General features: G+C 40.2%; 1 protein-coding gene across 8 annotated transcripts; it reads left to right on the forward strand.

Moving 5' to 3' along the window:
- The first annotated feature begins 43 nt into the window (after window positions 1-43).
- On the forward strand, window positions 44-23,111 carry ITGB1BP2 (integrin subunit beta 1 binding protein 2). 8 transcript variants are annotated; one of them, XM_030305431.1, is made up of 12 exons: window positions 44-642; window positions 883-932; window positions 1,021-1,077; window positions 1,156-1,301; window positions 2,192-2,286; window positions 2,391-2,449; window positions 2,590-2,660; window positions 2,778-2,877; window positions 3,105-3,218; window positions 3,467-3,529; window positions 6,992-7,030; window positions 22,896-23,111. In XM_030305431.1, exons 1-12 carry the CDS (start codon window positions 579-581, stop codon window positions 23,004-23,006), a joined length of 969 nt encoding a protein of 322 aa, XP_030161291.1. In that variant the 5' UTR covers window positions 44-578; the 3' UTR covers window positions 23,007-23,111. The 8 variants fall into 8 exon arrangements, with proteins under 8 accessions (XP_030161291.1, XP_030161292.1, XP_030161293.1 ...); XM_030305432.1 differs by lacking the exon at window positions 22,896-23,111 and adding an exon at window positions 8,405-11,381; XM_030305433.1 differs by lacking the exon at window positions 6,992-7,030.
- The last annotated feature ends 1,149 nt before the right edge of the window (window positions 23,112-24,260 follow it).

Here is a 24,260-nt window from a genome sequence, read left to right on the forward strand (position 1 = left end):
GCTGAGCAAAGGCTAAGCCTTTATCACCTTTTGCTCAAAAGTATGAATCCATTTAGGCAAACTTGGGGAGGTTGGATGCATACTATGGCTTAAGTGGTTGACAAAGATTGGTGCTATTGGCAGTACATAGACGCAATGAGGATGACAAGAAAGCTACTGCTTTGAAAGAGGAAGAAAGTGAGCTGGAGGAACTGGGGTACCTTCATTGAGCTGAGAGGGGTCTAAAAATTGGGATTCATTTCTGAGCAGCTGCTGGCATGTCAGAGGTTTGGAATCGGCCTGGTAAATCTAAAACTGTCTCAGCAGTGGTTAGCTGACCTCACCCAAGTTCCAAGCCTTACTCTGCTTGATCCTTTTTTCTTGAGCCTCAGAGCTAAAATGCTCCTGAGCTCCTTCTGATTGGTTGAGAAGACCAATTGAAGTTCCCTTGCCCATGTTAGGAGGTGTACGCCTCCTGAACTAAAGATAGAAACAGCTGGCCCTTCCAGGCAGCTAAAAGCCTCCAGACTAAGAGGTGTTTCCCACTCGGCAGCCAGACTCCTTGAAATACCCTTTGAGTAATTCTACCAACGTCCTCCATGTCTCTATTCTGCCATAACAAAGGCTGTGGGCAGCACTTTGACCCCAATGCAAACCTTCCTGGTGAGTAATCCTGACTGCCAGGGGTTTCTGTGAGTGCTGGGGGAGTGGTCAGCTGTGGGCAGCCCATTAAGAGAGTAGAGAAATTTGAGTATCTACCCTAGTTTAATTGGTGTGGCTGATCTTCAATCTTCTTTCTTTTTATTCTAAAGAAAACCCATGAGCATATAAATCTGGGGGAGAGATAAAGAAGTGATAGTTGGTATAGTTGCCCTTCTTTGATCCTTCTGCTGGTATCCACAGATTCCTGTTGCCATCACCCTGGGGTCCCAATCTTCCATGATGCACTTAAGGTGAGGAGTAGCAAGGGGGGACAGTAAGAACATTTCCCAAGGGAAATCTACCCGGGAATCTGAGCTGCGCTGGGTCTTTCGTTATCAGGGTTGGTCCTGCTGCCGGAAGCGAACTGCAGATTTCTCTGAGTTCTTAAACATCAAGGTAAATTATTTACTTCCTTGGATTCTGCCCCTAATAGAAGGATTCTATACCTAATCCTTCTCTCCTTATCTATACTAGGGCTGTACTGTGGGACCACACTGTGCTGAGAAGCTCCCTGAGGCCCCTCAACCTGAGGGGCCTGCCACAAGCAGTTCACTTCAGGAACAAAAACCTCTGAATACGATTCCAAAGTCAGCAGAGACTTTGCGTCGGGAGAGGCCCAAGTAAAGAGGAGGAGGTCCCTGGGTTTTTCCTACATTTCTGGAGCTTCCTAGAAGTGATTAACGGGTCACTGGGGTTTGGGGACTAGGGATGTGAGGAGGGCCAAGTGTCAGGGCTTTGTGTATATTTTAGATCTTAAGGGGAAATTTGTGTCCAGAGTACTGTCCTTTGCTTTAAGTTTGGTATGGGTTGATGGGATAGGTAGTTAGAATCAACAGGGTAGCTAGCCCCTCACAAATACATACTTAGTTATAATACAAGGGGGATTGTTGAGAATGACTTGATTTATTTTTATTTTTGGAAAAAAAGCTTTTTTTTTAATTAAAATTTATTTATTTTGAGAGAGGAGAAAGAGAGAATCCCAAGCAGGCTCCATGCCGTCAGCGCAGAGCCCAGCATGGGGCTCGAATTCACGAACCATGAGATTATGACCTGAGCCAAAATCAAGAGTTGGACGCTTAACCAATGGGGCCACCAGGGTGCCCCTTGGAAAAAAGCTTTGAAATGAGTTTTACATCAAGAAAAAGATGTAGTGTTGGCAGCTATGAGGCTTCAGAGAATAGTTTTCTGGAAGAAGTATGAGCAACAGAAGAAAGTCATGTTAGGTCCACAATTAGAGAAGGATGAGGATATGATACAGTTCTGCAGAGAAATGTTAAGTTTTTAAAGCAACTGAGTAGATGGGCAAGAAAAGCCCTAGGGATTTCCCCAAGGTTCAGGGACTTGGGATGTACACAAAGAAAAAAAAAACTGGCGATGGAGTTGCTACCCAACTTTTCCAATCCTGCCCCACTTTCACCAGACTTTGACACCATTACCATTGGTGGGAGTGTTGGACCTGTTGATCATAGTTAATGGGTCAGAACTAAATCACTCCACCTATAACCCCTAGGTCAGAGTTACCTCCAAAGCTGCTTCCGCTAAATATATCCCAAGCCCTGGAAATGGCATTGGAACAGAAGGAATTAGACCAAGAACCTGGAGCAGGTAAGTGGGTCATTAGTAGGACAGGCTGTGCAGACTGGGATGTAGTGAAAGTGGCAATTAGGTGGAGGGAATGGATAGGTTCTGACTCTGTTTCCCTTGCCCAGGACTTGACAGTAGTCTGATCCGGAGTGGTTCCAGCTGCCAGAATCCAGGATGTGATGCTGTGAGTGAGAGCTTATAGGGGGCACAAGCATGTGGCCGAGAAATCCTGTACCTGGGATGACTGGGTATAGATATGAGGCTGTGTGGGGTATACTTTAGAATGACCTAATTATTTTCTTGATTCTCCTTTATCCATCTTAGGTTTACCAAAGCCCTGAGAGTGATGCTACTCCATGTACCTACCACCCAGGAGCACCTCGATTCCATGAGGGGTGAGAGAGGGGACTGGGTGGCCTATGAGACAGGTTTCTCCCAATGTTGATCATAAGGTGGGAGTTAGGGCTCATGGCAGAGGGAGGAGATTCAGTTGAATTATCTTCCCACCTCAGGATGAAGTCCTGGAGCTGCTGTGGCATCCAGACCCTGGATTTTGGGGCATTCCTGGCACAGCCAGGATGCAGAGTTGGTAGGCATGACTGGGGGAAGCAGGTAAGTCCCAACTTTCCCGAACTTTTGATTAGAACCAAATTCCAGAAATAACTTTCCCTCCTATACCAGGTAAAATTCTTCTCCTTATCCTCAACAGCCCAGAGGCTTTGCAATATGAAGTAGTATTAATCTTTTTGGATTCCGTGTCTCTTCTCTAGACACACTTGAGACCTCCTCTTGGGTTAAGACTTCATTCTTACCACCCACATTTCACATCTTCTCTTTAGCTGCCAGCATCTTGCCGTCATGATTGGCACCAGACAGATTCCTTAGTAGTGGTGACTGTGTATGGCCAGATTCCACTTCCTGCGTTCAATTGGGTGAAGGCCAGTCAAACTGAGGTGAGGACTGTCTGATGCTGGATGGGAGGCTGGTGGATTGGGTGCTATTACAATTTTACAGGCAGAGTTGCTGTGTGCAGTTAACATGTGGGCTCCGTAGTTCCCTGAGAGGAAGGTAGAGCTGGTAGATCAGGGCTGTCTGGCTGACCTGTTGATGTAGGGATCACACCTCTGGCGTGGTTCTCTGTTGTAGTAACTTGTTCTGACCTTCTGAGACTGTTACTACCCCTGTAATTCTTCTCTCTCAGCTTCATGTCCACATTGTCTTTGATGGTAACCGTGTGTTCCAAGCACAGATGAAGCTCTGGGGGGTAAGTGAAGATAAGGGGCACAGGAGGGGGAGGAAGATGGGGTAAAAAGAAGGACCAGATTGGAATGAATAGAGGGTGTCTTGAGGGAAGGAATTATAGTGGGAAAGTGGAGGTTTTCTCTTCATTTGCTTTGATATTCTCTCACTCTCCCCCTCTCCCTCCCTTTTTTCTCCCCCCCTTCTCCCGTTTCTTTCCTTTTTCTCTCTTTCTTACTGTATTGTTTTATTCCTCCCCGTCTTGTTTTCCACACCTTACATTTGTTTATTTTTCTTCATCATTCATCACCACCCCACCCTGACCACAAACCCTCATTTTCTCTTTCTTCTGTGTTCCTCTATCTTTTCCTCCTCCTCAGGTCATAAACGTGGAGCAGAGCTCTGTCTCCTTGATGCCATCTCGGGTTGAAATCTCCTTGGTCAAGGCTGACCCAGGATCCTGGGCCCAGCTGGAGCACCCTGATGCACTAGCTGAGAAGGCTAAGGCAGGGACTGGGTTAGAGATGGATGAGGAAGAATCTGAGGATTCAGATGATGATCTGAGCTGGACAGAGGAGGAGGAGGAGGAGGAAGCGATGGGGGAATAGTGACACCAGTCAACTATCTAGATAGGACCTCAGTGGTTCCCTTAGAATCTCAGAGACCAGGATATGGTTGGCCATGTCCTGTTGTTATTGAGCAGCAGCAGGCTGAAGGAGGGGAGAACAAAAGTGTCCAAACCGTGCTGTTTTTTCCCTTAAATAAATCTCGTATTCTGCAGTTTCACATAGTGTCGTTCTCTCACCTCACTACCTGAGATTTTATTCATCCCCCCCCCCCCAACTTCTGTGTGTGTTTAACACACGTGTGTGAAAACAAGCACATGCACAGTCAACCTGTTCTTTATAATCACCGGGTAATCTACTGAGTACTTACTGTATGCCCAGTTGTGTGTTAGGTGGTTTAGAGCTATCTGAGAAACAGAAAGCTTGTTTACTCCTCTCAGGAAAATTATAGTCTGGCCGACAGGCTAATCTATATGAAATATTAAAAAACATCAAGTAGTTTAGCTGAGTGTTAACTTGTATGGTACAATTATTAAGAGCTGGAGGAGTTGAGAGTAGAGCGATTAATGTGGACTGCATTAGAAAGGGAGAGCTCCGTGGAAGAACATTTTTTAACAGCTTTATTGGGAAACAATTCACATTTCATACAGTTCACCCATTAAAGTGTAAAATGCAGTGTTTTTTTTAGTATGCTCAGAGTTGTGCAACCACAACCAATTTTCATCACTCCAAAAAGAAATCCTGTACGTGTTAGCAGTCACTACCAGTTCCCCCCCGCCCCCAAACTCATGGCTGTGGGCAACCACTAATCTACTTTCTGCCTCTGGATTTACTTGTTCTGGATGTTTTATATGAATGGAATCCTACAATACGTGGTCTTCTGCAAAAGGCTTCTTTTGCTTAGCGTAATGTTTTCACAGTTCATCCATGTTATAAAATGTATCAGAACTCCATTCCTTTTTATGGCTGAATAATATTCCACTGTATGGATATATCACATTATGTTTGTTTCATCAATTGAGGTAAAGTTTGGGTTGTTTCCATTATTATGAATAATGCTTCTATGAACATTCATGTACAAGTTTTTATGTGGACTTACGTCTTCACTTCTCTTGGATGTATAACTGGGAGTATAATTTATGGGTCAAATGGTAACTTTAACCTTTTGAGAAACTGCCAGACCGTTTTCCAAAGAGGTTGTACCATTTTACATTCCCATCAGCAGTGTAAAACCATTTCAGTTTCTCCACATCTTCAGTAACACTTGCTATTTGTACTTTTTATTATGGCCATCCCTAGTGGGTGTGAAGTGGAATTTCATTGTGGTTTTAACTGCATTTCCTTGATAGCTAATAATGTTGAGCATCTTTTCATATGCTTATTGGCCATTTGTGTTCTTATTTGGAAAAATGTCTATTCAAACCTCTGCCCATTTGTTAACTGGGTTGTCTTTTTATTGAGTTGTGAGAATTTTTTAAATATATTCCAGAGACAAGTCTCGTCGGGTAGATGATTTGGAAATATTTTCTCCTATTCTGTTTCGCCTTTCTACTTCCTTGATGGTGTCCTTTGATACACAAAAATTTTTAATTTTTATGAAGTCTAATTTATCTTTCCTTTAGTTGCTTATGTTTTTGATGTCCTAGGCAAAAAAACCACTGTTTAATCCAAGGTTGTGAAGATTTGTTCCTGTTTTCTACTGAGAGTTTTATACTTTCAGCTCTTATATTTAGGTCTTTGATCCATTTTGAGTTGTTTTTTGTATGTTGCATGAGGTAGGGGTCCAAGTTTGTTTTTGCATATGGATATCTAGTTGTCCCAGCAACATTTGTTGAGAAGGCTATTCTGTCCCCATTGGCTTGTCTTGGTACCCTAGTTTAAAATCAACCGACCATGAATGTAACGGGTAAGAAATAAATTTTTAATGGAAACTTGTAGGAATGAGAATTGGATGGATATGGCAGAGTAGGGAGAGCCAAGCTGAGGCAGGAAGGTGTTTTATTTTAAATTCCAGAAGTAATACATTGTCATTGTAAAATGCTCAGTGCAGAAGTATGTAGTATGTAAACTCTCTCCAAGCTTAGTCCCTTTGCTGTTTGTAACCACTGCTAACGTATCAGGGGGTATGTTTAAGGGAGGGGACAAAAAAATTAGCTGAGTGTAGCTAGATTGGGAGGAGCCTAAAATTCTAGGTGAAGGATTTTGAACATTATTTAAAACAGAGTTAGAAAGGCAGTGTAGGCCCTTTTTTAATGTAGATTTTTAATCAGAGGAGTGATCATCTCTTTCTTGGGTCTCCCTTTTCTTGAGTGAGATTTACTCCCTCAACAGAGTGGCCAGGAATCTGGGAGATTCAAAGTCTAAGAAACCTCAGTAGGAAGCTTCGCCAAACCTCAAAATGATCTCAAGTTCTTTTCATAGCACAATTTTCTCTCAGTTCCGATTCAAGGAATATAAGGTCTTGTCGGGAGCTAGAGGTAAGATGGGAGTGAGAGAATGGACGTGGGCAGCAAAGGTAAGGGATCACAGGATAGCATGGCTGAGGATTTGGAGATTGAGGCAAGATTAAGGGATCCTGGGGAATGTATCCAAAGAATGCATCTCTGCCTCACAGAGAAGTTTGATCAGAGGTCAAGGGGCTTCCTGGACCTCCAGGATATTCAACAAATCTGGCTCATTTCTCTGCTCTCATTCTATGGATTTGAGGTGCAAATAAAGTTTCCCCCTTGACTCAAGCCCTTCAGATCCTTTCCAACCCTGGCGGCAGTTTACTTTTAATGTTATTTTTCTACAGATGAGTTGACATCAATAGGGGCTTTGGTGGACGTTTAAAGCTTTTAGAGGTGTAGAATGCATATAGAAAAGTGCATAAAGTGCACTAACCTTAAATGTACAACTTTTTTCTATCTTATCACAATCAGGAGACCAGCAACTACCCAGAATTCCTCGAGAGGATGAAGGTGAGGAAATGAAAAAGTTCAAGTAACCTTTGTTGTATATAAACTTGATATATAAAATTTCAAGTTCACAGAATTAATAAAGTAGTGTACTTCCTCATCTTATGCAGTCCAAAGCCTAAAATGTAAGACAGTAAAGCAGGTACATAACATTAATGGTAATAACAACAGCAATAACCATAGATCCCTCTTCTCATACAAACTAACCTGCCAGGCACTGTGTTAAGTGCTTTGCTTGCATTACCTCATTTACTCCCCCACTTCTCACCGTCAGATGTACATATTCGTTCACATTAGCACGAATCCTCTCCTTACCTCCTTTACACTTTCTCATTTCTTCCCATTGTGCTTTGTATCCTATTCCCTCATGCCTTCCCAGAAACTTTACACTATTAATTATCCTTTCTCTCTCCTGTTTGTTCAAGCTTTCCCTTTCATTGGATATTTTCATTGACATCTAAACATGCTCGGGTCTCTCCAATTTTATAAAAACAATTTTCCTTGACTACACAACCCTTTCCAACTGCTACTTAACTCTATTCTCTCCTTTATAAGCAAACTTCTTGAAATAACTATTGATTTTCTATTTCCTCCTTCCTGATACCATCAAAACACACTCTATCTGACTTTCAACCCGCTCAGTCTGTGGTGATAAGGTCACTTTTGGCCATCAAGTCACTAAATCTAATGGATGCTTTTAGTCCTTGTCTTACTTGATCTCACAAGCAAAATTGACACTCATGATGGTTTCTTCCATAAAATACTTTTAATACATTGACTTCTATGACCCATCACTCCTCTTGGTTGTCCTCCTACTTCTCTGGCCATTCCTTTCAGTCTCCTTTGCAGGGTTCTTCCTTTTCTACCTGGCTATTGAATGATGAAGTTCCTCAGGACTTAGTCCTGATCTTCCTATCTTCTTATATATGACTCTTCTAGACACTCTCAATTATGCCCATGACTTCAAATACCACCCACATGTAGATGACTCACACATTTTTATCTTTAGGCCTTATCTTTCCTTTGAGATCCAGATTTGTATATTATAGTAGTAATAGCTGACACAATTCTCTCTCTCTCTCTCTCTGCCCCTCCCCTGCTGTGTGTGCACGTGCGTGCTCTCTCACAAAATAAGTTAATGAACTTAGAAAAAATAATAGCTAACACATATTTAGTATAGCGCCTGACATATATAGTAAGCACTATATAACTGTTTGCTATTATTAGTACTACTATTATTCCTCTCTCTACTAAAAGCTTTCACTTCAGACTATTAGGAAAGTTGGGGTGTTTTTTTTTTTCTCTTGGAGAGGAGGGACACATCTCCAATATCCAATTTTATAACGTTTCAATAAGAAAATAGGATTTTCTTGACAGGTCTTGCTGGTCTACAAAGTGATAACATATTTAACATACCATTGCATCAGCTCCAGGATTAAGGGAGATTGTATTCACCTGCTGATGGAATAAAGTCTCATGTATAGAATGCCACGGTGCTCACCACTTCTACCCACATTATTTTACTTAATCTTCACACCTGCCTTGTGAGGTAGGTATTATCCCAAATTTTTATAAATGAGGAAAGCAACACTCAGGGAAGGAAATTGCATGCTTTGGAAGTAACATAGCTACTAATTAAAACCTCAGTCATTGCTAAGAGCTGTCATAGAGCCATTTGAGAACATCCAAAACATAAGGACCAACTGGGGTCTGAAAAAAGAAGCCTTAGAAGAGGAACATGACACCATGCCCCTCTAGCCTGGCAGAGTCCCTTTGACAAGCCTATCGAGGAAGCAGTGAGGCCTTTGATCAGTGCTATCTCATGTTGATGCAACACTTTTCCAATGTATTTACCAGATTCAGTGTTACTATTTTGGGGATTCCTGCCTCCACTGTCCTCTTTCTCCCTTTCTGCTCACAAAGTTCCACAACATTGCTAGCGGGAGAACCAAGCAGACCAATATAAATTCATGCTGTCCAATTTCAACTTGGCCCTGGAAACTGCTCAGCAACCCTTTTATTTGTCTCCTACGTTCCCTGGCACTCATCCCACAGAGGATCTTAACAGACCTTCCTCTTCTCAAATTCCAGCTCCTCCTGTTCCACTCCTTTAGACTCATATACACACTTTCACAAGATGCTTGACAATTCAATAACATTGTTTTAAAGCTTCTTTATAGAGAATTTATGACATGTACAAAAGTAGACAGAATATTATAATGAATCCCAATTTACCAAACACTCAGCTTCAACTAGTATCAACTCCATGCACTTGTTTCATCATTTCCTCCTTTCCCCATCATTTTGAAGCATATCCCAGACATGATATTCCATACCTAAAGATTTCAGTATGTTTCTTTAAAAGGTAAGGATCCTTTTTAAAAGAAAAAACCATAGTTGTAATAACATTAGCACACATAAATAAGCACAATATTCCCTTAATATCATTTATTACCAATCAGTATTTAAATTTCCAATAGTTTCATAAATATCTAAGGAATTTTTACAGGTTTTTTATTTGATTCAATATCCAAATAAAGTCCACACATTGTGATTGGTGGATATGTATTATTTGTTCATTTTATTTTATCTTATTTTATTTTATTTATTTTTTAAGTAAGCTCTATGCCCAACATGGGGCTTGAACTCACGATCCAGAGATCAATAGTTGCATGCTCCAGCCACTGAGCCAGCCAGGCACCCCGTATGTCACTTTTAAACTAAAGGTTCCTTTTCATCTATTTTTTTTCCTTACAATTTTTTATTGAGGAACTCAGATCATTTTTCAGTAGAGCTTCACACAGTCTGAGTTTTGCTGATTGCATCTCTGCTGTATAGTCTAACATATTTCATTGACCTCTGTTGTGTATATTGGCAAAATCAATGTCTATACAATGCATCTTCTATATTCATTGTCCTATTTTCAGTAGGGTGGGGAAATTGTCCATGTGACCAAAGAAGCGGAAGGTGTTTGGCTTGGCAAGTGACTCAGAAAAGAGCTAGGACTCTTTAGCAGCACTGAAACAGATGGTTGGGGTCAGAGCTCAATAAATAGTAACTGAGATCCAGGCAAGAGAGGATGAGTGAGGGGCCATGGAGTGTCAGATTTCCACTCTGTTGGTATGTGGAGCAGAACAGGCAAAGAAGCAGTGATCAGGCTGAAGTCAGAACTAGGAAAGGAGAGGTAGTACTTGAGGCAGCAGTTGGGATTATTTCTCAGGGGATTACTCTACTTGCTATATACCCTGTTTTCTAAATATAACTTATTCATTCATTCCCACCTCTGTGCTTTTGCCCTGGATGTTTCCTCTGCTTAGAATATTACCTCCTTTCTCTCCATGTATCCAAATCCTATTTATCTTTAATGAACAGTGAAAGTTCTCTGTTTTCCATATTTTTGCTTGTAGAGTCATAAAATATCTCTGAAAGTTTAAATAAGAGATCAAGAATATTGATTGCTTTTCCAAGAAGGAGAACTGGATGGCTAGAGGACAGGCCTGGAAGGGAGAAAGAATTTACTGATCTGTTGCAAGTGTGCCAGGTAATCTGATGAAATTGTCTACTATGAATTCTGTGGAAGTAGAAGCAGGGAGATTGAGGAGAATGAGGAAGGTCTGAAACAGCCTCTGTGGGGAGAGTACCAGGGAATGTATGAAACGAATAAAAGAGCTGCAAGGGCCAAGTTGAAATTGGACAGCATGAAGTTATATTGGTCTGCTTGGTTCTCCCTGTAGCAGTATCCTGGGATTTGGAGAGCAGAAAGGGAGAGAGGGGACAGTGGAAGCAGGGATCCCAGAGACCAAAACACTGAATCTGGTGTAACTGGGAGATAATTAATTACTGATCTGGATGAAGTGAGAGGTAAAGTATGTAAGGGTCCCACTGAGGTTAGAGATGAAGAGATCAGAGACCTAAAAGTTGTTTGGAAAAGTGTTACATCAATGTGAGATATCATTGATTAACCAAGGGCCTCACTGGTTCCTAGATAGGCTTGTCAAAGGGACTGTTTTAAGCTAGAGGGGCATGGTATCAAGCTCCTCTTCTAGGACTCCAGTGGGGTCCTTAAGTTTTGGATATTCTCAAATGGTTCTAGAACAGCTCTTCGCAAATGACTGGGTTTTTAAGCAGGTGGAATTCATCACTGAAATTGGAGCTTCTGCAAGAGGCATGGTGGAAGGGGTAACAAAAAATTAAAGAAACTACTCTTTATTGAGCCTTTACTGTGATCTAAGCACTGTAATAATAATCTGTCTATTCTTTTATCTTTTTTGTTTCTCTGTATATTATACACATGTATCTCAAATGATAATATATATTATTTAATTCTCACAACAGTATATTCAAAGCATCATCATTATTTTTAAGTGTTTATTCATTTTTGAGTGAGAGAGAGACAGAGCACGAGCAGGGGAGGAGCAGAGAGAGAGGGAGACACAGAATCCGAAGCAGGCTCCAGGCTCCAAGCTGTCAGCACAGAGCCTGACGCAGGGCTTGAACTCCCGAACCACAATATCATGACCCGAGCCGAAGTCGGATGCTTAACTGACTGAGCCACCCAGGCGCCCCTTATTATTATTATTTTAGAGAGAGACAGAGTGGGGGTGAAGGGCAGAGGGAGAGGGAGAGAGAATCTTAAGTAGGCTCCAAGCTTAGCATGGAGACTGATGTATGGCTCCATCCCACAACCCAGGGATCATGACCTGAGCCAAAATCAAGACTCACATGCTAACCAACTGAACCACCTAAAAGCATGGTGCCCCTAAAAGCATGATAATTATCATTTTCATAATACATGAAGAAATTGTGGTTCAGGGAGGTTACATAAATTTCCCTAGGTCACACAGCTATCAAGAGTCAGAGCCTGGGACTCAAATCTAGGTCTTGACTACAAAGCCTGTATTCGTTGGTGTCCAAGTAGTATTTTCCAGCAAACACTTCCCTCCACTAAATGAATCCTATCTGCCAGTGAAATCTGTTATAAAATTATAGATGCATTATCACTAAAAATAATGATACACTGAATTGAAAACTTTTGATGAGTAAAGAGTTGAGTAGGGTAGAAGAGATATTTGGAGACCGTGAAACTAATTGAAGATCATTGGCAGTGGTCCAGGGGAGAAAGATAAGACCCCAGACTTAAGTGGGTGTGGTCATAAGAATGGAGGAGAGAGTCATAGATTTAAGAGATATGTCTTAGTTCAGGCTGCTGTAACAAAGTATTATAGACCAGGTAGTTTATAAACAACGGAAATTCATTTCTCACAGTTGTGGAGGCTGGAAATCTGAGATCAGGGTGCCAAAACAGTTGAATTCTGATGAGGGCCCTTTACCAGGTGGAGAGCAGAGAGAGGAAGCAAGCTCTCCCATGACTCTTATAAGGGTACTAATCTTACCTTATTCATGACCTCATCTAATCCTAATTACCTTCCAAAGGCCCTATCTCCTAATACCATCATACTGGGGAATAAGATTTCAACATATGAATTTTAGGGGGACATATTCAGTCTGTAACAAAATAGTTCCACAGGTAGGAGTGAAAGTAATGTGTTACTTGAACTTAAATAGCTCACTCCTTCTTCAGTGCCTCTGTAATATCTGATTCCCCTGCCTGGAATAGTCTCCTTCCAGGTTTTTGAATAACTGGCTCCTTCCTGTCATTCATGTCTCAGTTCATGATAGGTAACCAATTCATTATCTTGAAAATTCATCAATAGGGGCCCCTGGGTGGCTCAGTTGGTTAAGCATCTGACTCTTGATCTCGGCTCAGGTCATGATCTCACGGTTTTGAGTTTGAGCCCTGCATCGGGCTCAGTGCTGACAGCGTGGAGCCTGCTTGGGATTTTCTGTCTGTCTGTCTCTCAAATAAACAAATAAACTTAAAACATTTTTTTAAAAAGAGAATTCATCAATAAAAAGAGAGAATCAAACATTTATCCTGCCTTTCCAATCTGAACTAACAAAATAGTAGATGGGGGGATGTATCTTTTTACAAAACTATTCCAATGAATAAAAAGAAATAATAAAATCAGAACATTACTTTGGCAATCCTGGATAAATAGATATAAATAGTAAGGATCAACAGCTTCTAAGGTCATAAAGAGACCGCAGACATCGTGTCTATCCTATAGTCATACCAAAGAGATGAACCCAAGGTCAGGCTGCCTGGGTTCAAATCTTGACTCCTCCACTTACTGGCTATATGACCTTAGACTACTTAAGAGCTATGTGCCTCAGTTTCCCCAGCTATAAAATGGGATTAATAACAGTGCCTATATCATAAGGTCATTAGTAGTATTAAATGAGTTAACATGTCTAAAGAGCTTAGTATAGTGCCTGGTATAGGATAAGCATTATAAAAAGGTTAACACTGTTAATGAATAATTGGCTTTTTATTTGTACATTATTTCTCTCTTTCACCAGAATATAATTCTGTATTTATTCACTATTCCCCGAACGTAAAACTGCCTAGCACATATATAATACATGCTCAATAAATATTTGTTGAATGAAAGGTCTGAATTAGAATGGTAAAGAATAGACAGGAAAAAGACATATGAGATATTCTTAAAAATGAAGAAATAAACCTTGGACTTAGTGATTTTTTTTTTCTGATAAGGGATGGAATGGAAAAGATGCATACTTCAATATTAATAGGTAGAAGCTAGTGCTTTTAACAAAAATAGAGGCAGGAACTAGAACTAATAGTTAAATAGTCTGATAATGAATTTTATTTTATTTTTTTAATTCTTTATTCATTTTAGAGAGAGGGAGACATAGAAAACGAAGCAGGCTCCAGGCTCTGAGCTGTCAGCACAGAACCTGATGCGGGTCCCGAACTCATGAACCTGAACTCACGAACCGTGAGATCATGACCTGAGCTGAAGTTGGTTGCTTAACTGGCTGAGCCACCCACACGCCCTGATAATGAACTTTATTTTAGATATGAATTTGAAATGATGGCAAAACATGAGTGGAATTGCTAGCAGAAAGTTAATTGTAAATGCAAAATTGGAATTCATGAAAAAAGCATTGAAAATAGATTTGAGAACCATCTTCAATGTGACAATTAAATATTCAACTTTCTGGTAATGAGCTTCCTTCATCGTTAAAAAAAAGCAAAAGTGAATAAAATGGAGAATAAAATATTTGAATCCTTAAATTTATTCTTCAGAGGAAGTCAGTGTTAGTTTGGTGTATATCCTTTCAAATATTTTCAATGCATTTGCAAGCATATTGGCATATAACATGTAGGAACATAGTAAAAGTATGAGTAGCTATCTATATACATATGGAGAAACTTGTTTTTTTCTTTTTGGTCAATTTGGAATCCTTCTATAATATTTTTCTGTAGCTTGCTTAATCATTAAACATACCACTTTATAGTCCTTGAAGATATTTTCATATCAATATGTATACATAGCTGACATTCTTTTTTGTGTTGCAAAGTACTTGATTCTACATATATGCCATAATTTATCTATCTGTTCCACTACTGATGGACACTTAGGTTGTTTCCAATTTTTTGTTATTACAAATTAAGCAGCAATGAAAATCATTTTACATGTATATTTGATTATTTGTGCTAATATTTCTTGAAGATAGATTCCTAGAAGTGGGATTGCTGGAAAGAAGGCATATACATCTAAAATGTTAATAGAGAGAGGGATGCTTGGCTGGCTCGGTCGGAAGAGCATTTTACTCTTGATCTCAGGGTTGTGAGTTCGAGCTCCGCAATGGTATAGAGATTACTGAAAATGTACGTATGTATGTATGTAAATAGATACTGCTCAAATTTCCCTCCACAAAGACTGTACCAATTTACATGGCCATCCAACAGTTTATGAGGTACTAGTTTCCCCAGTACCTTCATCAACACTTTGTTGTCAATTAAAACATTTTTACCGACCAGATGTGCAAATGATGGTATCTCATTTTTATTTTGCATTTCCTCTGATTACAAGAAAGGGTGAACATTTTTGTCTTACTGAATATTCATGTACAGGCTTTTAATTACACTTAGTTCTCAGTCCTGTATGTCATGCTCACCCTCTGCTGTACCTTGTTGTCTCAGATTCTGGAGCCTTTCCATAGTTTTACTGGCAAAATGGCCCCTTCTCATCTGTATCCTTTTTTGCACTAGACCAGAATTTCTTCCTAGCTACTGTTTCGGGTACCATTTCTCAAATGGCTTTCCTGCCTCTAGAGAATACCTGAAACTTTTTGTCCTTTTGGGTTGTACATATTTTATGTACCACTTTTATAGTGGTGTCTCAGAAGGGTTTTGAAATGCAATTTTTGTCATACACTAAATTCCCAGATAAGGGGTGCCTGGCTGGTTCAGTCAGTGGAGCATGAGACCTGCTCTCATGGTTTTAAGTTTGAGCCCCACGTTGGATGTAGAGATTACTTAAAAAAATAAAATAAATAAATAAATTCCCACACGTAACTGCCTCTCTATTCAGTTCCACTTATCTGTTTGTCTATTCTTTTTTTTTTTCAATGTTTTTTGTTTTTTTTTTTTTATTTTTGGGACAGAGAGAGACAGAGCATGAACAGGCGAGGGGCAGAGAGAGAGGGAGACACAGAATCGGAAACAGGCTCCAGGCTCTGAGCCATCAGCCCAGAGCCCGATGCGGGGCTCGAACTCACGGACCGCGAGATCGTGACCTGGCTGAAGTCGGACGCTTAACCGACTGCGCCACCCAGGCGCCTCAGTCTGTTTGTCTATTCTTGAAGCATATCACAACTTTATACAGTAATTTGATATTTGGTAGGCAAGCCTTCCCTTATTTCCCCTCCCCCCCCCCTTATTTCCATCTTTAACAAGTTTTTGACTTTATTCTTCCAGATAAACTTCACAACCAACTTGTCTGGTATTCCCACCCTATCCCCCCAAACCCCAATGAGATTGTTATAGAAAGTGATAGTTATTTGAAATTTTTTTCACTTCTGAAACGTCTTTCAGGAATATTGTACGTCTATCTATTTTTCATATCTTCATACATATAGCCTTCAGCAATATTTTGTAGTTTTACTCATGTAAATGTTTTGTACATTTCTTTGTTTTATGATTTTATTTTTAAGTAATCTCTGCACCCAACATGGGGTTTGAACTTATAACCCCGAGATCAAGAGTCACATGCTTGGGGTGCCTGGGTGGCTCAGTAGGTTAAGCATCTGACTTCGGCTCAGGTCATGGTCTTGCAGTCTATGAGCCCGAGCCCCGCGTCGAGCTCTGTGGCGACAGCTCAGTGCCTGGAGCCTGCCTTGGATTCTGTGTCTCCCTTTCTGTCCTTCCCCTGCTTGTGCTCTGTCTCTCTCTGTCTCAAAAACAAATAAACGTTAAAATTTTTTAAATTTATTTAATGTTTTTAATTATTTTGAGAGACAGAGACAGAGCACGAGCAGCGTAGGGGCAGAGAGAGAGGGAGACACAGAATCTGAAGCAGGCTCCAAGCCGTCAGCACAGAGCCTGATGCGGGGCTTGAACCTCATGAGCCGTGAGATCATGACCTAAGCCGAAGTCGGGTGCTCAACCGACTGAGCCACCCAGGCGCCCCGTAAAAAAAATTTTTTTTAGAAGTCACATGCTCTACTAACTGAGCCAGCCAGGCACTCCCTTTTACACACTTCTTGTTGGATTTATTTCCGTCATTTTTTCCCACTACTATGAATAGAATCTTCTTTCCCATTATATTTTCTAATTGGATATTTTTATAGACACCAGTTTTATATAGAGAAGTTATTGATTTAAAATAAACTCTTTTCCTGTTTAATTTTAATTCTCAGTTGATTTTCTTAGATTATATATCCTATGTAAGCAAGGACATTTTATGACTCTTCCTTTACAATATTTATAACTTTTACCTTCTTTTGTCTTAATGTTTTCACTAGAACCTGCAGAGCAGTGTTGCATGGTATTTGTAAAAACAAGTGAATAGTTCTGATTTGGAAGCACCTGAGTGCCTCAGTCAATTAAACATCTGATTCTTGATTTCAGGTCAGGTCATGATCTCACAGTCACAAGATGGAACCCTGTGTCAGGCTCTGCCCTGACAGCGTGGAACCTGCTTAAGATTCTCTCTCTCCCTCTCTGCCCATCCCCTGCTTGCATGTGCACGCATGCACTCTCTCTATAAATATATAAATAAACATTAAAAAATATTCTTGATATGTTCTGACTTAAAGGTGAATGCCCCTTATATCTCACCATTGAGTATGATGATTTTAGTTGTCACCTATAGTCTGTATCAAGTTATAAATTCTCCTGTTCCTAGCCTACTGAGAAAATATTTTTAAGGTATTACAAACACAAGCGAAAAAATTCAAATAGTACAAAAGGGTATGTGAAGAGTTGCCATCTCTGTTCCCCAGTTTCCCAGTTCCCTTACTGAGAAGTAATTCCTATTAACAATTTTTATGTGAACTACCAGAGATAAATCAATGCAAATACAAGAATATATGCAAAAAAATATATAAGTTGATGTTATTTTTTTACACAAAGAGTGTCATACTATAAACACTTTCTAAACACGGATTTCTTTTTTGTTGGTAAATCAGCTGTCAGTCGTTTCATTGTAGGTAATCTATCTTTCTAGCTCTGTTTTTTCCTACTTTAATTATGGAATATTTCAAACATACAAGAGTAAAAGAGAATAGTATACTAAATCCCCATGTACCTGTCACCCAGATTCATGGCCAGTCTTGTTTCATCTATATTCCCCTAACCCTTGCTCTCCTATCTGCACCACCAAGATTATTCTGAAACAAATATCATACATCATATTATTTCATTTTATCCATAAATATTTTGATATGTATCTCTAAAATATAAGGACTTTCTTAAACGTTACAATAAAACCACCACCTCTAAAAAATTAACAATTCTTGTTTTTGTCTTTTCAAATTTTTATTTAAATTCCAGATAGTTAACACACAGTGCAATATTAGCTTCAGGAGTAGAATTCAGTGATTCCTCACTTACATATAACACACATTGCTCATCATAACAAGTGCCCTCCTCAATACCCATCACCCATCTAGGCCATCCCTCACCCACCTCCCTCTATCAACCCTCAGTTTTTTCTCTATCTTTGAGTCTCTTATGGTTTATTTCCCTCTCTCTTTTCTCCCCCCCCCATATGTTCATCTGTTTTGTTTCTTAAATTCCACATATGAGTGAAATCATACAGTATTTGTCTTTCTCTGACTGACTTAATTTTACTTAGCGCAATATACTCTAGTTCCATCCACATTGTTGCAAATGGCAAGCTTCATTCTTTTTGATGCCTGAGTAATACTCCATTGTGTATATATACCACATCTTCTTTATCCATTCATCAGTGTATGGAAATTTGGGCTCTTTCCATTGTTTGGCTATTGTTGATAACGAAAATTAACAATTCTTTTAATATCATCACATGTGCAGTCACTATTCACATTTTCCTTGTTGTCTCATGAACGTTTATATGTTTAGTTTGTTGTCAAGGATTGTCAGGATCCAAATAAGGACTATACACTGCAATTGGTTGATGTTTCTTTTCTTTTAAATTTTTTTTAATGTTTATGTATTTTTGAGGGACAGAGACATAGTATGAGTTGGGGAGGAGCAGAGAGAGGGAGATACAGAATCCAAGCAGGCCCCAGGCTCCAAGCTGTCAGCACAGAGCCCGACATGGGACTCAAACCCATGAATCGTGAGATCGTGACCTGAGCCAAAGTCAGAGGCTTAACTGACTGGGCCACCTAGTCACCCTTGTATTTATTTATTTTTTAATGTTTTATTTCTTTTTGGCAGAGAGAGAGGGAGACACAGAATCTGAAGCAGGCTTCAGGCCCTAAGGTGTCAGCACAGAGCCCGCACAGGGTTTGAACCCATGAACTACGATATCATGACCTGAGCCAAAATCAGACGCTTAGCCAACTGAGCCACCCAGGAGCCCATATTTTATTTATTTTTGAGGGAGACAGAGTGCGAGTGGGACAGAGAGAGAGGGAGACAGAGGATCCGAAGCGGACTCTGTGTTGACAGCAGTGAACCCAATATGGAGCTTGAATTCACAAACCACGAGATCATGACCTGAGCCGAAGTTGGAGGCCTAACTGACCGAGCCACCCAGGTGCCCCGGTTGATATGTTTCTTAAATCTCTCTTTTTAAAAATTTTTTGATGTTTGTTTATTTTTTGAGAGAGAGAAAGATGGGAGGGGCAGAGAGAGAGGGAGACAGAATCCAAAGCAGGCTCCAGGCTCCAAGCTGTCAGCAGAGCTGATATGGGGCTTGAACTCATGGGCTGCAAGATCATGACCTGAGCTGAAGTGGAATGCTTAACCTACTGAGCTACCCAGGTGCTCTTTTTTTTTTTTAATTTGAGAGAGCAAGTTGGGGAGAGGGGCAAAGGGAGAGGGAGAGAATCTTAAGCAGGCTCCATGCTGAGCATGGAGTCCAATGCAGGGCTCTATCTCACAACCCTGGGATCATGACCTGTGCTGAAATCAAGAGTTGGACACTCAGGGCACCTGTGTGGCTCAGTCAGTTAAGCGTCTGACTTCAGCTCAGGTCATGATCTCACAGTTTGTGGGTTCGAGCCTTGCGTTGGGCTCTGTGCTGACAGCCCCGAGACCGGAGCCTGCTTCAGATTCTGTGTCTCCCTCTCTCTTTGTCCCTCCCCTGCTCGCACTCTCTCTCTCAAAATAAAATAAACATCTCTCTCAAAAATAAATAAACATTAAAAAAAATTAAAACAAAAAGAGTTGGACACTCAACCACCTGAGCCACCTAGGTACCCCTGTTTCTTAAATTTCTTAATCTATAGATGCCCCTTCCTTCTTTCCCTCCTTTTTTTACCCCCATGGGATTTATTTGTGGAAGAAACTGGGTTGTTCGTCCTGTAGTGCTTCCCATAGAATGGATTTTAGTGATTGCATCCCTGTGGTGTTATTCCCTGTTCTTTTTATTTCCTGAATATTGATTAGATCTAAGCCTTGATTAGATTTAGATTCAGGTTTTACTTTTTCCTCTTTTGGGGGACAATAATATGTCATAGGTATAGTGTTGTATACTTTTATAGGTAGACACCAAGCCTCTTGCTTCTTTTAAAATATTCTCTTTGATGTTCTGAAGTTTCACTACAATGTGTTTGAGTGGGGATTTTTTTTCTTTGTTTTTTTGTTTGTTTGTGTGTTTTTCCTGTTTGGAATTCGTGAATCTTGGATTGATTCATCAATTCTCAGCTATTTTTTTCTTCAAATACTGCCGTTCCGCTGTTTTCTCTGTTCTTCATCTGAACTCCAATTGGACACTTGTAAGCATGGGGCATTTTATTTTTTACTTATTTATTTTTCATCTTTATTAAGAGAGAGAGAGAGAGAGAGAGCATGTGAGAGGAGAGGGGCAGAGACAAAGAGAGAGAGACAGAGGGAGAGAGAGAGAGAGAGCGAGAATGAATCCCAAGCAGGCTCCACACTGTCAGCATAGAGCTGGACTTGGGGCTCGATCCCAAGAACCAAGAGATCATGACCTGAGCCAAAATCAAGAGTCAGCTGCTTAACTGACTGAGCCATGCTGCTGCACCAGCATGAGGCCTTTTAAATGTAGGCTGTAGGCTACCAGGAATCAGAGGACTTTAGAACAAAAGTTTTTTCTAGCACTTACCCAGCAGAGTTGTGGTTATTTATTGTTTACTTTACTGTCAGTGCACCATATATGTGTATATGGAATGGATATGATATATATATATATATATATATATATATAATCACACACCCTTAAAAATATATCTTGAAATTTGTTCCATATCACTATATAATCTACCTCGTTCCTTTTTATCATGTAATAAGGTATAACTTGTCTAGTAAAATGCATGAATCTTAAGTAGATCTTTCTATATGTGTATACATCTATGTAATCTCCCCCCAAGTCTAAATACAAAACATTTCCAGCACCACAGAAGGCTGGCTCCTTGTGCTCCCTATTTGTTATTACCCATTCCCAAGAATAGTTCTGACTTCTATGGTCATAGATTAGTTTTGCCTGTACTTGAATTTCATATAAATGGTATGTACTCTTTTGCCTCTGACATCTTTTATTCATTTTCTGTGAGTTTCATCTATGTTTGTTGAATATATCAGTAGTTCTTTTTCATTGCTGTGTAGAATTCTGCCTTCTTTTTTTAAATTTTTTAAAATCTTTATTTATTTTTGAGAAAGAGAGAGAGAGACAGTGTTAGCAGGGGAGGAGCAGAGAGAGAGGGAGAAACAGAATCGGAAGCAGGCTCCAGGCTCTGAGCTGTTAGCTCAGAGCCTGATGCAAGTCTTGAACCCATCAACTGTGAGACCTGAGCCACCGACTGAACCACCTAGGCATCCCATCTTTGCCAACTATTAAATACTTTTACCTTTGCCAACATGACAAGTAACACATAGAAACCTGTAATTAATACATGTTTTTAATTAATTAAAATTAAATTAGAAACCTGTAATTAATACATGCACATGGTAAGAAAATTCAAGCAATATGAAAGGATATACAGGGGCACCTGGGTGTCTCAGTCAGTTAAGCATCTGACTTTGGCTCAGGTCATGATCTCACAGTTTGTGAATTCAAGCCCTGCGTTGGGCTTTGTGCTGACAGCTCAGAGCCTGGAGCCTACTTCTGATTCTGTGTCTCCCTCGCTTTCTGCCCCTCCCCCCTCAAAAATTAACATTAAAAAAAAGAAATAAAATAATTAAAGGATATACAATGAAAGTTATATATATATTTTAACATTTATCTTTGGTAGAGCATGCATGCAAGTGGGGGTTGGGCAGAGAAGGGGGAGAGAGAGAATCCCAAGCAGGCTCTGTGCTCACAGCACGGGTCCCAGCACAGGGCTTGATCTCACAACCAGAAGATCATGACCTGAGTGGAAATCAAGAGTCGGTCTCTTAACCCACTGAGCTACCCAGGCACCCCAATGAAAGTTACACATTACCCCTACTTCTAGTCCCTAGTTCCCCTGGTTCCCTTTCCAGAGATTACTGCTATTGTCAGTTTCTCATGAATCTTTCAGATATATTCTATGCAAATCATGCATATGCAAGTATAAATGGGTGTGTGTGTGTGTGTGCACGCACACACACACGTGCACATGTGTTTGGATATCTCTGTCTATCTGGCCTGGTTTACTGATGAAAATGGAAGTTTACTTTCCTCTTCCCCTTAAAAAATGTATCTATATATATATGCATCTCTTCTCCCTTTTTTTCACAAATGGCAGCAGGCTATTCACTCTGCTTTTTTCACTTAACATATCTTTGAGATTGTGTCATTAAAACATTTATAGCTGTCTTTTCTTTTTGGTGGCTACCTCATCATTGATCTGACCAGTCCCAGGCGTTTTTGTCATTTCCAATATCCTGTTATTATAATCTCCTTGAACATACTTATTTGCACACATGTGCCAGTACATTTATAGGATAAATTCCTAGAAGTATGGTTGCTGGATCAAACTAGTTAGTGGTTGATGTGATTCCCTGCCCAACATCCATTCTGTATCTTCCCCATTGTTTACCAGTGGTAAAGTTTGAAGGGGTGGTATTGAACTCACCCCCAGCTTCTGGCTGGGGTGTACCACTCTTGTAACCCAATCAGGGTGAGCCCATCCCCCATGCCTCAGTGATTGGTTCAGGCAACCAGGCTATAGCCAATGAATGCATACCCTTGTCCTGTCAAGGGGATTGTTCTGGAATGGGCCACTGACCCAATTCAAGTTAATGAAATATTAGAGGATGTTTGTTGAAGTATTTGGTGGAAGGTTTTTGGTTTTGGTTTTGTTCTTTGATCTTCTGAGAGAGAGAACAGAAGCCAGCTTTGTCTCTTCTTTTGGACAGTGTGGTGTGGCTGATGGGAAGCTGCAAATGCTGCATTCCTTTTGCTACCAAGAAGGAAGTGAAATTTATGATGAAGCTCACACTTTGGAAGACAGATCTGACAGAAATTAGGTCCTTGGTAATATTGTTGATCCATGGAATTAAATCAACTGCAAAGATCTCTGATCCCCTGGAATTTGCATTTATATGAACCAATAAATCTGCTTTATTGTTTGAGCCTATTGTAGTTGGGTTTTCTGTTACCTATAAAAAAGTCATATGTGGTGCGCCTGGGTGGCTCAGTTGGTTAAGCGCCAGAGTCTTGGTTTCGGCTAGGGTCACGGGTTCAAGACCTGCATTGGACTCCGTGCTGATAGTGCAGAGCCTGCTTGGGATTCTCTCTGCCCCTCTCCTGCTCTCTCTCTCTCTCTCTCTCTCTCTCTCTCAAAATAAATAAATAAATAAGCAAACATGTTTTTAAAAAGTCAAATGTTGGTGCACCCGGGTGGCTCAGTCCATTAATTGTTGGACTTTGGCTTAGGTCATGATCTCACATTTTGTGAGTTTGAGCCCCACATTGAGCTCTCTCCTGTCAGCATGGAGCTTGCTTCAGATCCTCTGTCTCCCTTTCTCTGCTCCCTGCCCGGCTCATTCTCTATAAATAAATAATAAACATTAAAAAATAAATAATAAAAAATAAACATTTTAAAAAATCAAATGTACTTTTAAAAGTTTTTGATAAGTTGGCTTACAAAAGTTACACCAATTTACAATTCCAACAACAAAATACAAGAGTGTCTATATCTTTACACCCTTGCCAAAACAATGTATTCTCAAAATTTCTGGTGTCGCCATTTTTATAGGAAAAGAGTGTTATCTCATTGTATTTTTAACACAATCTTTTTATCAGGAGTAAGGTTAAGTTTCTTTCTAATATGCTTCAGAGTCACATGTCTTTCCTTTGTGTGTGTGTGAATGTGTGTGTGTATGCTGCTCATGTCCTTTGCCTAGTTTTCCATTTTGCTTTTTCTTATTGCTTTGGAAAGCTTTTTGTATACTAAGAAAATCAGGCCTTTGTCAAATGGGTTCAAATATATTTTCTTTTTTTAAGTTTATTTATTTATTTTGAGAGAGAGAGAGCATGAGCAGGGGAGGGGTAGGGAGAGGGAGAGAGAATCCCAAGCATGGAGCCTGACGAGGGGCTTGAACCCACAAATCATAAGATCATGACCTGAGCTGAAACCAAGAGCAGGACACTTAATGACCTGAGCTACCCAGGTTCCCTTAAAATATATTTTCTGAGGGGCATCTGGGTGGCTCAGGCAGTTGAGCATCCCGTGATTTTGGCTCAGGTCATGATCCTAGAGTTGCAGAATTGAGCCCTGT

This window comes from Lynx canadensis, chromosome X (assembly GCF_007474595.2).
Source record: "Lynx canadensis isolate LIC74 chromosome X, mLynCan4.pri.v2, whole genome shotgun sequence".
Lineage (NCBI taxonomy): Eukaryota > Metazoa > Chordata > Mammalia > Carnivora > Felidae > Lynx > Lynx canadensis.

Excerpts from the sequence above, each read along its gene's own strand:
- ITGB1BP2 (XM_030305430.1), top strand. The coding sequence starts at position 579 with ATGTCTCTATTCTGCCATAACAAAGGCTGTGGGCAGCACTTTGACCCC. Across the intron at positions 1,078-1,155 it reads CTGAGTTCTTAAACATCAAG|GGCTGTACTGTGGGACCACA; the intron begins GTAAATTATTTA and ends TATCTATACTAG. Across the intron at positions 2,287-2,390 it reads AGACCAAGAACCTGGAGCAG|GACTTGACAGTAGTCTGATC; the intron begins GTAAGTGGGTCA and ends TCCCTTGCCCAG.